Source organism: Zootoca vivipara, chromosome 14 (genome assembly GCF_965207765.1).
Source record: "Zootoca vivipara chromosome 14, rZooViv2.hap1.1, whole genome shotgun sequence".
Lineage (NCBI taxonomy): Eukaryota > Metazoa > Chordata > Lepidosauria > Squamata > Lacertidae > Zootoca > Zootoca vivipara.
The window spans coordinates 43,973,042-43,989,932 of NC_142597.1; the positions used below are offsets into that span (position 1 = coordinate 43,973,042).

General features: G+C 50.4%; 1 protein-coding gene across 3 annotated transcripts in view; it reads left to right on the forward strand.

The window, feature by feature from the left end:
* The window catches only part of NCOR1 (nuclear receptor corepressor 1), a 100,309-nt gene that overhangs the window by 76,617 nt on the left and 6,801 nt on the right, over window positions 1-16,891 (forward strand). For 2 of the 3 annotated variants that reach the window (XM_060283058.2, XM_060283060.2), the window contains exons 33-45: window positions 519-873; window positions 1,763-1,972; window positions 2,502-2,708; window positions 3,583-3,732; window positions 5,259-5,438; window positions 7,344-7,509; window positions 8,384-8,895; window positions 9,994-10,125; window positions 10,712-10,893; window positions 13,128-13,351; window positions 15,557-15,694; window positions 15,886-16,028; window positions 16,628-16,681. In XM_060283058.2, coding sequence (XP_060139041.2) covers window positions 519-873; window positions 1,763-1,972; window positions 2,502-2,708; window positions 3,583-3,732; window positions 5,259-5,438; window positions 7,344-7,509; window positions 8,384-8,895; window positions 9,994-10,125; window positions 10,712-10,893; window positions 13,128-13,351; window positions 15,557-15,694; window positions 15,886-16,028; window positions 16,628-16,681 — 2,653 coding nt within the window. The remainder of the gene's footprint in view (window positions 1-518; window positions 874-1,762; window positions 1,973-2,501; window positions 2,709-3,582; window positions 3,733-5,258; window positions 5,439-7,343; window positions 7,510-8,383; window positions 8,896-9,993; window positions 10,126-10,711; window positions 10,894-13,127; window positions 13,352-15,556; window positions 15,695-15,885; window positions 16,029-16,627; window positions 16,682-16,891) is intronic. The other variant, XM_060283061.2, reaches the window with a different exon arrangement.

Sequence of the window (16,891 nt, forward strand, 5' to 3'; positions counted from 1 at the left end):
AAAGGCCATTTGCCCAAAGCTGTGTAGTAACAGTTCCGCTAGCTAGTTGTCAAACTACTAGCAGTTAATAATCTTATTTTGGTTGTTTCTGTTGGGATTTATAAACCACATAGGATTTCAGTTGGAAAATACGACGGGTTAGATGAGTTACCTAAATAAAACCACAGTCCTACGAAGGGATACAAACCTGTCCGAAAAGGTGGCCTGTTTCGCCTTTAACGGAGAAAAGCTTGCGGGGATGACAGTTAAAACTGGGGCAGATTTTTGTTTGACAGACTGACTACCTTAGTTTTAATAATTACTTTAACTGGGGTGTGTGTGTGTATTTTATCTTGTTTTGTGTATCTCGCTTCGTAATGGCAACAGAAAGAAAGAAACACTAAAAGACCCGTGTGGAAAAGAATTGGAGTGGGGGGAAAACATGTGCGTCTGTGGGGTTTCTGAGGCGACTTCCCATAGCTGTGGACCCATAGAGGCCTAGCTGACGCTGTGGCCCTCCGTCCTCTTCCCTCCTGCAGGGGACGCCCATCAAATACGAGAGCGGCTCCGGCCAGTCGGCCATCAAGCACAACGTCAAGTCCTTGATCACCGGCCCGAGCAAACTCCCTCGCGGGATGCCTCCGCTGGAGCTGGTGACGGAGACCGTGAAGGCGGCCGAGCGAGGGAAGTACGAGGAGGCCAAGTCCTCCGGGGAGGTCCGCCAGCGCCACACGGTGGTCAGCTCCGGGACCTCGGTCCTCCGCTCGACCCTCCACGAGGCCCCCAAGTCACAAGTGAGCCCCGGGATCTACGAGGATGCCAACGCGAGGAGGACGCCTGTGAGCTACCAGAGCATGTCCAGGAGTTCTCCCATGATGAACAGGGGGTCAGAAGGTGAGTTTCCCTCGGGGAGCCCTCGGCCCAAGGGCAGGTGGGAGTTGAAGCCTGAACTGTAGCCAGGGATGGGGGGAGCAACTGACCATTAGGACACTCTCCAGCCAATGGAACGCACTGGCCGATAGTCAAAGGTCACACAGCTGCTTCTGCAGGTCTGGGTACCTGAGCCCACCAATCTAGGGTCTAGCCCAGGCATAGGCAAACTCGGCCCTCCAGATATTTTGGGACTACAACTCCCATGATCCCTAGCTAACAGGACCAGTGGTCAGGGATGATGGGAATTGTAGTCCCAAAACATCTGGAGGGCCGAGTTTGCCTATGCCTGGTCTAGGCAGCTATTCCCAGGCTCCTGCTCTATGGACTACTCTCCCTCCACAAGTTTATGTGCCTTCCCACCGTTTTTCTGCATCCAACCGTCCTTGACAATTACCCACCATGAATTCATCTCCTCCTCTTTTAAAGTCATCCAACTTGGTGGCCAGTGGCTACTGCTCATGGTAGAACATCTGCTCTGCATGCCAAAGGTCTCGGGTTCATTTCTCAGCCGGGCGAGAGCCTTGTTTGAAACCCTGGAGAGCCTCTGCTGCCGGTCAGTGTGGGCAGTCCTGAGCTGAATGGCCCAGTGATCTGACTCTATATAAGGCAACTTCCGGTGCTCCTATTTAAGCCAGCCCTTCATTTGGAGCTCACTTTATTTTTAGGGGAAGAGCTGCAGCTGCCAGCCAGTGTAGAGAGCACTTAAGTCAGGTGGGGCGACTGCAGTCCGACTCTGTGCAAAGCGCTCGCACACGTGTTCCTTAAGTCTAAAATGCCTACGTTTTGAAACATTTCGTTCTCAGCACTGTTCCTAACTTTGGCTTCTCATTTGCACCCGGCACCTCTTCAGGGAAGTCCTCCAACCACGAGAGGAAATCCACCCTGACGCCAACGCAGAGGGAGAGCATCCCGGCAAAATCGCCCGTCCCCGGGGTGGATCCCGTCGTAACTCACAGCCCCTTCGACCCCCACCACCGAGGGGCTACTCCGGAGGTCTACAGGAGCCACCTCCCATCACACTTGGATCCAGCCATGCAGTTCCACAGGGCGCTGGATCCCAGTACGTCCGATCCTTCTTGAGCTACTTATTGGTTTCATTTTTCTGTATTGGTTTTATCCACCTAGTTTTTATTCCACGTCCATCTCTTGCGTCTGCTTTGCTTTCTTGTCCTTTAAGTCAATGGTTCAGGAGCTTTGCCTTCAGGTCAAAGGCCAGGTCCCAACCTTGCCCACCCTCCCCAACCCCTTTTGACAGGTGGGTAGGGCCACAGTCACCTGACATCGAGTGACACCATTGATTCAGATTTGAAGCTGGCAGCTCAGTGCTGTGGATGGACAGATCCTGCCTTTTTCCTCCAGGAAGTGGTGCAGATGGTTCCCTCTGCCCCCACCCCACCCCCCCGGGCTCAGCTCCCCCAGCTAATGATTATCTTCACAACAACCCTGTGAGGCAGGTTAGGCTGGTCGATGGCAACCAGCCCGCGTGAATTTGCTGGCAGAGTTGGGACCTGAACCTGCGGGGCCCTACAATACAGACTCAAACCTTCCCTTTTTAAAAACTATCCCTTTCTCCCTCTCTGCCCGCCCAGCCGCTGCCTACATGTTCCAGAGGCAACTTTCGCCCACCCCAGGCTACCCGAGCCAGTACCAGCTCTATGCCATGGAGAACACGCGGCAGACCATTCTCAATGACTACATCACCTCCCAGCAGATGCAAGTCAACCTGCGGCCCGACCTGACCAGGGGGCTCTCTCCCCGGGAGCAGACCTTGGCCCTCCCCTACGCGGGAGCCAGAGGTGAGCCTGCTTCCTGACAGTAAGAGCTGTTCGGCAGTGGAATTTGCTGCCAAGGAGTGTGGTGGAGTCTCCTTATTTGGAGGTCTTTAAGCAGAAGCTTGACAGGCATATGTCAAGAATGCTTTGATGGTGTTTCCTGCTTGGCAGGGGGTTGGACTGGATGGCCCTTGTGGTCTCTTCCAACTCTATGATTCTATGCTTCCTCTCACACACCTCACCCCTTTCCCAACCTGCAACTTTCAACGCCTCTAGGTTTAGAGCCTAGGGTTGGTTGGTTGGTTTGTTTTAAGCAGGTTGAGGGGTCCAGTATCAGTGGAGATGTGGTGGCAAATGGGTTCGGTGCCCCCATTCTTTAAAAAGAGAGGCTTTAAAGCAGGGGGGGTTGGGGGGCTCCGGCCTTCGGGCCAAATCCGGCTCGCCATTTGACCTCTGTGAGGCTGTTTGGGGCAAGCCACACCCGCCTGCCCTACACCTCGGGTTCCGTATTATGTCAGGGGCAAGAGGGGGAGTGGTTTAACGGCCAGCCCCTCCCCACAGGGAACTCTGGGAATTGTAGCTCTGCGAGGGGGGGAATCGGGATCTCCTAGCAACTCTTGGCACCCTTAATAAACCATGGCTCCCAGAATTCTTGGGGGGGGGGTGCCATGACTGTTTAACGTGGTATCGTGGTTAGAGTCCTTGGTCTACGGTGTAGTTGCAGCAGCGGCAGCCCCACCCTACAAATAAATGTGGTTTTTTTAAAATGAACAAATGGGTCCCCAAAATGCATATTTGGGTTAAAGGTGGGTCCCCCGTCCGAAATGGCTCAAGGACTGCTGGCCTGAGTGATCTTGTGCATATCTCCATTATGTTCCCCCCCCCCTTGTTTAATTAGGGATCATTGACTTGAACAACATGGCACCCACCATCTTGGTGCCCCACCCAGGAGGGCCCAGCACCCCTCCGATGGACAGGATCACCTACATCCCTGGGACTCAGCTAGCGTTCCCCACCAGGCCTTACAACCCTCCTTCCATGTCTCCAGGTGAGAGCTGCCTCCCCGCTAGTTGGGGAGAGCAGGGGGCACGCCCCCCTCCCCCAAAACAACAGTGGGCCGCTGACCCTTCCGCCCTGGTGGGGAAGGAAACCCATGGCCTCTGTCGCCCTTTGGCCACTACCACCACCACCCCGGAGTTCCAGGCAGGCTGTTGCCACACCCAGTGTCATCAGTCAGCTTCTCAATCTTATTTTTTTTTGGGGGGGGGGTATGCAAAACCTAGTGGCAGCACCCACCTTTGATGTCTTCTGTGCCAGTGCCCACCCCCACTCCCTGCTTTGGTGGATGTTTCCAGGCCATCCACCCCCTTCCCACAATGCCTTAAGGGCCACCAACCAGCTGTGAAGTTAACGGCGTGATTACACTTAACATGCAAGGTTTGGTTTTTTTTTAGCTTGTCACACAACAACAACAACAACAACAACAACAATTTTTTATTTATACCCTGCCCATCTGGCTGGGTTTCCCCAGCCACTCTGGGCGGCTTCCAACAGAAAAATAAAACGCAATAATTTCTTAAACATTAAAAGCCTCCCTGAACAGGACTGCCTTCAGATGTCTCCTAAAAGTCTGGTAGTTGTTTTCCTCTTTGACATCTGTTGGGAGGGCGTTCCACAGGGCAGGCGCCACCACCGAGAAGGCCCTCTGCCTAGTTCCCTGCAACTTGGCTTCTCGCAAACGAGGGAACCGCCAGAAGGCCCTCGGTGCTGGACCTCAGTGTCACAACACTTTACTATTACAGTGGAGCCTCGGTTTTCGAACATAATCCATTCCAGAAGACCGTTCGACTTCCGAAATGTTCAAAAACCAAGGATCGATGGGCTGGCTGCAAAGCCAATGGGGGGGAAATGAAAAACGCACCCCGGAAGCCGTTCGACTTCTGAGGCACGTTCGGAAACAGAAGCAATGACTTCCGGGTTTTTGGCGTTTGGGTTCCGAATCGTTTGGCTTCCAAGACGCTCGAAAACCAAGGTTTCACTGCATTTACTTATTTCATACAATGTATATGCTGCTTTGTTGTTTTCTAAAGCAAGCCTCAAAGCGGTTTATATTAACAGGATTGTTGGGGGCACAGCTTTTAACTCTCTCCTGCTGCAGAGAGTCTGACAAAAATCCCTCTGAGATTCCTGCATTGCAAGGGGCTGGATGAGTTGGCCCTTAGGGTCATTCTTATTCTTATGGGAGCTTCAAACCAGGAGTGTCTGGTTTCCACTGACTTCCACCAGCTTTTACCAGATGGCATCCCCCCCCCTGCCCTGTTAGGCTTTTTCAAGCAGTAGGAACATGAAGGGCAGGGGGAACCCTAGATGTCAGGAGGACTTGAGAATTTCCTGCGGACTCTGGCACCCTCTCCAAACTACAATTCCCAGGATTCCTTGTGGGGAGCCATGACGGCAACGAAACCCCTGTGAGCTGCGTCTTGTCGCCTGGCCTTGTTACGCAAATGGACCCTCTTGTCTTTTTTCCCCACCCACCCCGCAAAACCCACATTTCTCCTTTCTCCTCCTCACCAGGGCACCCTTCGCACCTGGCAGCCTCCGCCGCGGCCAACGCTGAGAGGGAGAGGGAGCGCGAGAGGGAAAAGGAGCGGGAACGGGAGCGCGAGAGAGAGAGGGAGCGCGAGAGAGAGAGGGAGCGCGAGAGGGAGAGGGAGCGGATAGCTGTCGTTCCCAGCGAGCTCTACCTGCGCCCAGGTGAGTGCCCAGAACCCCTTGTCCTCAGTCTAAAGCAATTGTGTGTGTGTGTGTGTGTGTGTGTGTGTGTGTGTGTGTGTGTGTGTGTTTTATCTTTAATTTGCTAGTGGGAGGGAGTTCCTCTGTCACTAGGAGGCAGGTGGTTTAAAGAAAGCTTTAGCTAGGGTACTACAGCGGCCCATGTTTTGTTAGCCCAAAAATGGAAAACGAGCGAGGTGCCAACCAAAGAAGAATGGCAACTTAAACTGATGGAACATGCGCAGCTTGCAGATTTAATATACAGTGGTACCTCGGTTTATGAACACAATTGGTTCCGGAAGTCTGTTCATAAACTGAAGCGTTCATAAACTGAAGCGAACTTTCCCATTGAAAGTAATGGAAAGTGAATTAATCCGTTCCAGATGGGTCCGCGGCGTTCGTAAACCGAAAATTTGTAAACCGAGGTGTTCATAAACCGAGGTTCCACTGTATAGAATGAGAGAACAAGAAGAATGTCCGTTTAAAGAGGACTGGAAAATGTTTCCTGAATATATGGGTGAAAATTGTGCGCATTTAAAAACGCTGGTAGCGTTAAGATAAACCCAACAGTGTAAATAAGTTTTGATGGATGTAGCAATGGATTGCTGAATCGTTTAGTTCATGTAAAATATGCAGGGGTGTATAGTATGCAAAAATGAACCACGGAAAGACGTTGTTTAAAGGTTGTTTAAACGAATATTTTGAAATGTAACTTAGAAATTGTAATTATATAGTTTTAGCTGGGGGGGGGTGGAGGTGATTTGTCGCCCCATGGCTGGCGTTACACCCCAGGAGAAGACCTGGGGACTGGGAATTTGATCCTGCTAACGTGATCCTTGGCTAATTTCCCAGAGTAGTTTAATGGTCAATCCCTCTTCGCAGGTAACTCTGGGAATTGTCCTAGTGACTCTCAGCACCCTTAGCAAATGACGACTCCCAGTTTTCCCCTCCCAGAGCTGTAACTCGCAGAGTTTCCTATTGACTCTTAAACCACTTTGGGAATTGTAGCTCTGGGAGGGGGCCTCCTAACAGTTCTAGGCAACCCTGACCAAACTACAGTGGCCGCTTGGTTCTCAAACTTAATCCGTTCCGGAAGTCCGTTCCAAAACCAAGGTGCGTTCTGCCATATAAAGTAGTGCAAAACAGATTAATCCATTCCAGACTTTTAAAAACAACCTCTAAACAGCAATTTAACATGAATTTTACTGTCCAACGAGACCATGGATCCTTAAAATGAAAGAAATAATCAATATGCTGTACTATAAAATGAATAAAGACAGCATTGTAGATGATAAAAATTAAAATTATTATTTTTTCTTACCTGCACTGATGGTAGTCATTGTTTGGATGGGGGGCTTTTATCCATTTCCGCAGTCACACAATCAGTCAATCAGTAGCTGAACTGGGTTCCACACAGTCACAAAAACAAGTTAACAAAAAAGCCTCAAAAACAAAAGCACAAAATAAATAGCAAAAACAAAAGCGCCAAACTTAATCCCTTCCAGAAGTCTGCTCGACTTCCGAAACATTCAAAAACCAAGGCGCAGCTTCTGATTGGTACGGACGCCCTGGAAACAATAGCCGGCAGTCGCATCAGACGTTCGGCTTCTGAAAAACGTTCGGAAACCAGAACACACACTTCCGGGTTTGTGACGTTTGGGAACCAAGGCGTTTGAGTACCAAGGTACCACTGTACAGCTCCCAGAATCCTTTGGGAGAAGCCACAAAAGTGGTACCGCAGTACTTCAAAGTACAGTGTGGATGTGGCCCTAGAAGCAGGGGCTAAGACTTCTGGGACCAACGTAAAACTCTTGAAACCTCCTGGTTCTTTTCCGCTGCCGCCTGGTGGGGTGTTGCTTCATTCCTAATTTTTATTATATTCTCCAGGAGCTGAGCAGCCAGGAAGGCCAGGAAGCCACGGCTACGTCCGCTCGCCGTCCCCGTCAGTCCGCAGCCAGGAGAGCGTCATGCAGCAGCGGCCGAGCATCTTCCAGGGATCGAACGGGACTAGTGTCATCACCCCGCTGGACCCCTCCGCGCAGCTGCGCATCATGTACGCTTGTTTTAATTCTTTTGTGCAGCCGGGATCCTGTGGTTTAAGCAAAGTTGCATCAGGCTCTCCTGAGGCGGGACAGTTGCTCAGTGCAAACTCAGACTTCTCTTAAAGCAGTTTCCCAAAGTTGGCCCTCCAGCTGTTTTTGGATTACAGCTCCCACCATCCCTAGCTAGCAGGACCAGTGGTCAAGGATGATGGGAATTGTAGTCCAAAAAGCAGCTGGGGACCCAAGTTTGGGAAACACTGTCTTAAAACGATACATCTGTTCTCAAAGTCCAAGTTGCTCAATGCTTGTTTTAAAAAAAGTGTGTTAATTCCTTATGGCTGATATAGCTTGGAGACGGGGTTATTGTAAGGAACGGCTTAAGGAGAAGACCAACAACCTTTCAAATCTTTCAAAAGGCTGCCAGGAGAGAGACTGAGGGAACCTGTTCCCTGTCCCTCAAAATTGGAGGGGGATAAGATTCTGGCAAAACGTTAGGAAAAGCTTTCTGATGGGAAGAGCTTTTTGGCGGTGGAACACCCAGCCTTAAGAAGATAGCAGACTCTCCTTCGCAGGAGATCTTTGAAGCAGAGGCTGGAGAGGAGACTTCTCCGGGGGGGGGGGGCGGGGCAGTTGCAAGACTACCTTTGCTGAAGCAGGGGGTCAGGTTGGTTGGCCTCTATGGTCCCTTCCAACTCTGTGAGATGCATCCATCAGTAGTTGGGCTCAGAGTCAGCCCGCTGTCATGAATAGATACAGCTAAGTTGGTGGAACTTAGCTGGACGGAACCCCGTGAGTCTGTGCCAACCGTTGACGATAGCACTACCCTTGCCGTGTGACTCAAAATGTCCTAAGGTGTTACCGCCCTCTTTTTGTTCCGACCAACAGGCAGATCCCCCCCGGCACTCCCACCATCACCCAGGCCTTGCCCACCTCCCGCTACAACACGGCCGCCGACGCTCTGGCCGCCCTTGTGGATGCTGCCGCCTCCGCTCCCCAGATGGAGGTGGCCAAGTCCAAAGAGGGCGGCAAGCACGACGGGGGCCGCATTGAGGAGAACCCGGGGCGCAGGTCGGCAGTCGTGAGCGAGCAGCAGCAGCAGCAGCAGATGGAGCAGAAGGCGATGGAGGCGGAGAAGAGGGGGCCCCCAGGCCTGTACCCCTCGTCCTCGTCGAGCTACTCCTCGTCGGGGAAGTCCCAGCCCTCCTCGTCCATCTACTCGGACGCCGGGAAGGACAAGGGCCCCCCTTCCATATCCAAGTACGAGGAGGAGCTCCGGACACGTGGCAAGACCACCATCACGGCGGCCAACTTCATCGACGTGATCATCACACGACAGATTGCCTCCGACAAGGACGCCCGCGATCGCGGCTCCCAGAGCTCAGATTCCTCCAGCAGCCGTATGTCTTCGTAGTTTTCCTTTGGCCTCCTTAGCCTGGCTACAGGTTTGGCCCTTTAGGCGCAACACAGTGGTTCTCTAACTTTTATGGCCCACATAAAACTTTTATGACCCATCCCCAACTCCCCCTATTATTAAAAGTATTATTAAAGTATTATTCAGGATAGCAGTTTCCCTTTTGGACTACTCCAATGCGCTCTACGTGGGGCTACCTTTGAAGGTGGCTTGGAAACTACAACTAATCCAGAACGCAGCTGCTAGGCTGGTGCCTGGGAGCGGCCACCAGGACCATATAACACTGGTCCTAAAGGATTTATGTTGGCTCCCAGTACGTTTCCGAGCACATTTCAAAGTGTTGGTGTTGACCTTTAAAGCCCTAAACGGCCTCAGCCCAGTATCCCTGAAGGAGCGTCTCCACCCCCATCGTTCTGCCCGGACACTGAGGTCCAGCTCCGAGGGCCTTCCGGTGGTTCCCTCGCTGTGAGAAGCGAGATTACTGGGAACCAGGCAGAGGGCCTTCTCAGCAGTGGCGCCCACCCTGTGGAATGCCCTGCCATCAGATGTTAAACAAAACTGTCCCGAAAGGGGTTCAGCAAAATGTATGTTGTAAACCCCTTTGAGAAGAAAGGCTTTCAAACATGGATGGATGAAAAGGTTATGGATGGATGAAAAGGTTAATCTGGGATCCCCCAAGCTGTTTTGGGGTTGGGGGGCTGAGGACACTTATGGAAATCTAAGGGGCGGTCTAAAGCACCCCAAAATACCCATTTCACAGAATTAAAACAAGTGGGTGCTCAACTCCTCTGTCAACAACAGACAAAACACCTGCACACATAACCTAAAACACAGGCAGAAAACGGGACTCCCCTCTAAAATATTTAAAATGGGGAAGGGGCCTATAGTGTCTTCCCCCAAAGGCAGGATACCCACCTGCATTCCTATTCATACGGGTTTTCCTGGGAAGCAAAGTCAGCCATCTCTCATCCAAAGTGTGAATCACACTTCTACACCAGCAGACCTAATACTACGGTACCAGAAGCAGGTCAGGGCTGGGCCTTATAAATGACCTCTGTCTCTCACTCTTCCTCGATCCATGTAGTTTCCTCCTCCCACCGCTACGAGCCCCCCCGAGATGCCATCGAGGTGATCAGCCCTGCAAACTCGCCGGTCCCTCCCCAGGAAAAGCTGCTGCCTTATCAACAGGAAGCCCCCAAAATGAGCCAGGCAGAACGTAAGTTCATAGAATCATAGAATCCTAGAGTTGGAAGAGACCACAAGGGCCATCCAGTCCAACCCCCTGCCAAGCAGGATACACCATCAAAGCATTCTTGACACATGCCTGTCAAGCCTTTGTCAAGTTCTCACCACCAAACCCCCCCCCCCACCAGCATGTGCACGCTGCGCAGGATTGGGGCAGCCTGTTGACTCGCATCTTTGTGCAGGAAGAGGGAACCATTTTTTTTTATTCATTTATTCAGAGTCGTGTGGGTCACAACAACAAATGACAAATCTTAAAACCGAGTAAGAGATGCAGGCCAAAATGCATACAAATGTATGGGCAGAACAAGCTTGCAAGTAATTTGCAACCAAGAGTTGCATATCTCTTTTTGCAGTGCGGAAAGAGAATCTTGCAACCCTGTAGCTGAAGCGTTTCTTATCAAGTCCCACCGAGTGCCATAGGGACGTTCTGCTGATTTTATGAGTGATCTTTTCTGAGTGCAAATGAGTTCCTCTCCCGGTTACCTAAGTCAGGGCTGAGGGGATGTGGAGGCTCCCCACCTTCTTGCGTTGTGAATCCCTTCTTCTTTTCTAACTAGGAGACTGCAATCGTCAGTATGAGGGGTCGATCCACTCTTACAGGCAGCAGCAAGATTCTCCATCGCCACAGCAGCAGCAACAGCAACAGCAGCCTCCTCCTCCTCCGCCACCTGCGCAGGGCGAAGGGATGGGGCCCGTGCCACGAACACACCGCCTGATCACCCTGGCTGATCACATCTGTGTAGGTTTGCGTACTTGAGCACCTCTTTGGGAAACTTCCCTGACGTTTTCACCTGAGGTTTACCCCCAGATTCTCACCGCTGCTTATAGGAACTCGCATAGTTGCCTAGATACTTGTATTGTCTAATGTGGTCCATTTCTTGTTCCAATTCATCAAATTTGTACAGCGCTTGATTGAAAAAACAAACCTTCAAAGAGGTGGTACAATAAAGGAGAAAACAAAATGATCAATAAGGGAAAACTGGCAATTCAAGACTTTCGAAAAGTAACAACCGACTAAAATTAAAATGCACATCAGCTTTCTAAGCATCTGGATAGGCTCATCTAAGCAAAAGAAATTCGGCAGGAGCCAGAATGAGTATAGTGGCAGCAGCTGCATAATTTCAATAGTCCAAAACAAAACAAGCAGCACGCAAAGGCACCAGATTCAATCAAGTTTCAATCAAGTATTATTAATCCAAAGAGAAAACAATAAGAGAACCATATACAAGTGCTGACACAGGAGCCAAAATCAAACGTTAAACAGATAGCATGTACAAATTAAAGGCAAACCAGTCTTTATAGTCTTTGAGGCTATATAGCGGTCAGCAAAGTGGCAGCAGGTCGAGCGAGGTGTCAATGGTAGTAGACAGGCTGCCGGCGTTTTTTTGCCTGTTTCGCCCATATGACGGGCTTCTTCAGTAGTTTCTCCTTGTGCTTTTATGTTTAGTGCATTCAAATTTGTATGAAACCACTTATCTTGGCTTAGGCCACAATGCTCAGGTTTTTTTTCAAAAGGTTCTCTCATTTACATATTCAATTTCTTGTATTCAAAGCCTATTGGCTTAGTCAATACATGCTCAAACCAAAAATACTTTGAATACAAGAAATTGAATATGTAAATGAGAGAACCTTTTGGAAAAAAACCTGAGCATTGTGGCCTAAGCCAAGATAAGTGGTTTCATACAAATTTGAATGCACTAAACATAAAAGCACAAGGAGAAACTACTGAAGAAGCCCGTCATATGGGCGAAACAGGCAAAAAAATGCCGGCAGCCTGTCTACTACCATTGACACCTCGCTCGACCTGCTGCCACTTTGCTGACCGCTGTTGTTGTTGTTGTTGTTGTTTAGTCGTTTAGTCGTGTCCGACTCTTCGTGACCCCATGGACCATAGCACGCCAGGCACTCCTGTCTTGCACTGCCTCCCGTAGTTTGGTCAAACTCATGTTCGTAGCTTCGAGAACTGGCCGCTATATAGCCTCAAAGACTATAAAGACTGGTTTGCCTGACCGCTATATAGCCTCAAAGACTATAAAGACTGGTTTGCCTTTAATTTGTACATGCTATCTGTTTAACGTTTGATTTTGGCTCCTGTGTCAGCACTTGTATATGGTTCTCTTATTGTTTTCTCTTTGGATTAATAATACTTGATTGAAACTTGATTGAATCTGGTGCCTTTGCGTGCTGCTTGTTTTGTTTTGGACTTTTGAAGAAATTGGCAGCATTAGCCCATTATCTGTTTTTGCATAATTTCAATAGGCAGGAAGTTCCAAAGTGTAGGCGCTAAATGGGCCCAGTGGTCCGACTCGGTATAAGGTGGCTTCCTGCTTTAAATCAGCTTTTTATTAGAGACCCATGAGGACTAGAAGATTGGTTTAGTTTCACGGGAAGGGCTGGAGCACACACTTTGCATGCAGAGGGTCCCAGGTTTGATCCCCAGCACCTCTGGGTAGGACTCGGAAAGCCTCCCTTCCTGAAATGCGGGAGAGCTTCTCCCAGGACGAATGCTGAGCTAGGTGGACCATCAAGTCCGTTTCCTAAGCAACTGGTGGTCATCATCAGGGCAGGAACTGAGTTGGTTTGTGGGACGTAATTGAGAAGGGTGGGCATGCGTCGCTCCAGCACTCTGGATCCTAGGATCTTTTGCAAACCTGTGAGGTGTTTTTGGAGGTGAGACTAAAATAATAATAAATTGGGATTCTCTGCAAAATCCCTTATCCCCAAAGCCAAGTAAACACAGAGTCTACACTGGCTACTTGCTTTTTTTTGTAGGAAAGTTGGGCACCCTTCATCTTATAATTTCTAAAACACGCACACGCTGCTTTTACACAATTCACAACAAAAATATTTAAAGGTTTCTCCCCCTGACGGCAGTCTGCAAATCCATCCCACATGCTTCCTGCCTCAGGTGCTGGTTTAGTTTTGCAAGATGGTTGCTGTTCATTCCTTTTGTCTTTTCCGTTTCCCCCGCAGCAAATCATCACCCAGGATTTTGCCCGCAACCAAGCTTCTACCCAGCCATCCCTACAGACTCCCACTAGCACATTCCAGACCTCCGCCCCGACCTCCATCGCCACCACGAACCGGGCGAAGGCCTCAAACCGATACAGCCCTGAGGTGCAGATCCAGTCTGCGCCCCACCAGCGCCCCGGGTCGCGAGTTTCCCCCGAAAACCACTCGGAGAAAAGCAGGGGAAGGTAACGATTCATGCGACTTTGCACCTTTTTTGCTGTGTGGTCTAATGTTAGAAGGCTGCGCTGCGAGGCCTTCCTGAGAACAGAGGTGGAGGCTGCATATGATAGCTGGAGTTCTAAAGACCAACTACTGGTCTCTGCCGTTTAACATGCCCTGACTTACCAAGTTTCATATATTGTCGTGTATCACCTGGTGATCACTGGATGAAGGACAGCCTAGAAAAATAACTCATCCAAGTAAATAACCCATTAATGACAATAATAAATCGTACTAATGCTAAGTAATATTACTAATATTTGTTTGATAAATGATGAAAACATTTATTACATAAAAATTATATACTGCTTGATTGTAAAAAAAAAAAACCTCCAAGCAGTTGTTAAAATGAAACAATTCTTTTAGTATTTCTAATGTCAACTGTTTCCCAACATTTGCTAGATCCTTAAAAGAACAGGTTGCTGGACCACATCGGAGAGCCAGGGTAGAGTTGTGGTTAAGAATGTCAGACTAAGACCCGGGAGGGAGGAGGCTCCTGGTCCCTGGGTTAATTCTCAGGCTAACCACCCTCACAGGATAAAATAAAGAGCGGAGAACTATGCTCTTTGGAAGAAATGTAGGGCATAAATATAATAATATGGTATGCCCCGCGGAGGACCTTACAGTCCACAAACAATAACATCTTGGAGGTCCCGGGCCTCAAGGAGGTTAGAGTGGCCTCGGCCAGGGTCAAGGCCTTTTCGGCTGTGGCCCCGGCCTGGTAGAACGCTCTGTCGCAAGAGACCAGGGCCCTACGGGATTTGACATCTTTCCGCAGGGCCTGCAAGACGGAGCTGTTCCACCAGGCCTTTGGTCGGGGCCCAGTCTGACCCCTCTCCTTTTACAAGACCCTGCATATAAATGGCCTCTCTAACTCGTCTCACCGGCTCATACAAATAGCTGAGCCTGGTGAGTACTTAACTCCTATAGTTATAATTTGTGGGTAACCATCTGATATTATTCTGATTTTAATTTGATTTTAAGCTGTATTTCAGTCGATTGCTGAATTTTATGTCTTAATGCATTATATATTCTTATGTTAGCTGCCCTGAGCCCGGTTCTGGCTGGAGAGGGTGGGATATAAATAAAATTTATTATTATTATTATTATTATTATTATTATTATTATTATTAGACGACATTATAATAATAGGCCGCCCTTTGGCCTAACTCAGTTGGGCTGTTCTTTATATTCTTACTAGTGTCGTTTAGCCCGTTAAATAACCGGGCGCTAGAACATATGTGAGCGCTGCGGGGAGTACCGGATCGAGGAGCCGGTCTGCAGAGTCAGCGCCCAGCAACGCCGTGCTGGATTGAGGAGGCGATGCTCCGTGCGGTGCTGCTGGGCGCTGAGTGCAGACCGGCTCCTCGATCCGGTGCTCCGCGCAGCGCTGATCAGCGCCGACCCGGCAGGCCGCCGGATCAAGGAAGCTGCCTGCCGGGTCGGCACCCAGCAGCGCTGCACGGAGCACCGGTCTGCAGTCAGCGCCCAGCAGCGCCGCATGGAGCATCGCCTCCTCAATCCAGCGCGGCGTTGCTGGGCGCTGACTCTGCAGACCGGCTCCTCGATCCGGTGCTCCCGGGACCTCTCCTTCCTGTCGGCGGCAGGGGGACAGGAACGAAGGAGGAGAAAGCAGCCCTTTCTCCTCCTTCCTTCCTCTCCCCCAGCCGCCGACAGGAAGGAGACATCCCGGGGTTTGGAGAAGTGTTTGCGCAGCGCTTCTCCGAACCCCGGGACCTGTCCTTGCTGGACGCACACACGTGCGCGCTCCCCCCCCCCGCTGCCGCCACCAACGCTCAGTCCGGCCGGGAGCAGTGGTTGGCGGCCGCAGGGAAACAGTAGGTGGGGGGTGGGGAGAGCGCATGTGTGTGTGCGTCCAGTCTCTGCGTCCAGTCCCCGTGTCCGTGGGGCACATGTGCAGTAGTGCGGACACAGGGACTGGACGCAGAGACACTTGCACTTTATTATATTGGATACCCTTCCTGACAAGACGGCAGCCCAAGCATTCTTTGCTGGAAGGTCTCCGAGAAAGGAAGTCCCCACAACCTCCCTCTGCAGTTTAACCTCAGCCTCCCTCCTCTAAAGTTTGGGGCAGAGAGACCAGGAGAGGATTTTTGCGTGTTTATAATTTGATCTGCTTTTGTACGTTTCTTGCCCCGCAACCTCTCTAGGCATGGAAAGTCCCCAGAGCGGAGCCACGTTTCCTCCGAGTCATACGAACCGATCTCGCCCCCCCAGGCCCCGGCTGCTCACGAGAAGCAAGACAGCCTCATGTTACTCTCCCAGCGATCCGAGCCTTCGGAACAGAGGTACACAAGCCGGGCATCACAGCAGTTTCTCATTCGTCTCTGTCTGTTAAGTTGCTCGCGTGAGATCGACATGGATTTTCACATAGCGAGTGTCAGGATAGCGGGACGCACGTGTATGCCTGCGGGTGTTGTGTTTTTAAGTATTGCCCGTTTTCTTTCTGCGTCTGTTCTCAACCCTTCATTCTCGGCAGGACGGACTCTCGTTCTCCGGGGAGCATGAGCTACCTGCCTTCGTTCTTCACCAAGCTGGAGAGCACCTCGCCAATGGTGATGTCTAAGAAGCAGGAGATCTTCCGCAAGCTGAACTCCTGCGGGGGAGGTGACAATGACATGGGTAACGAAAGACCTCCTTTCGCCTGCCTTTTCCTTTTCTCAGAAATAATTCCCCGACCACTGTGCGTTTCCTGAGTGCAGTCGAAGATATCCTCGTTTGGCCCTGATGAAATAGATTGATTCCTTCATTAATGCCTGCTAGGATTACTCCCAAAGCACTCTCCTGGGCAAGGGACTCCCTGTCTGTCTCTCTGTGCGAGTTGCTGTTTTGCCCTCACCTCCTCTCAATCGACCTTCAGCCTCATCTTTGCATTTGGAGGCATCTGGTCCATTTCATCCACTCTTCCTCAACCCTCTGGACATTTTTGGACTGCCAATCCCATCAGCCGCAGCTATGCTGGGGGAGGGCTAATACTCACTCCTGGTGCAGAGATAGGGTAAAAGCCACAACTGTTGCTCCGCCCACTTTGGCCTCTGGCTCTGCCCCCTCCCTGCTGTGGCCCCAGAAGGATTTTGAGTTCAAAATGCTTCCTTATCCCTGGTATTTTTTAAAAAACAAACAGGGCAGAGGAATTGGAGAGAATCTCATTTGGATGAGGACATGTTTGAATTTTCCTGAGTTGATTCTGATGTGTGTTTCGTATCTCTTTTTTTCAACAGCTGCCGCTCAGCCAGGGACTGAAATCTTTAACTTGCCTGCGGTAACTACCTCAGGTGAGCCTTCTTCCCAAACTAAGGCCCGGGGGCCGGATGCGGCCCAATCGTCCTCTAAATCCGGCCTACGGACGGTCCGGGAATCAACATGTTTTACATGAGTAGAAGGTGTCCTTTTATTTAGAATGCATCTCTGGGTTATTTGTGGCATCTGCCTGGTGTTTTTACATGAGTAGAAGGTGTTCTTTTATTTAAAATGCATCTCTGGGT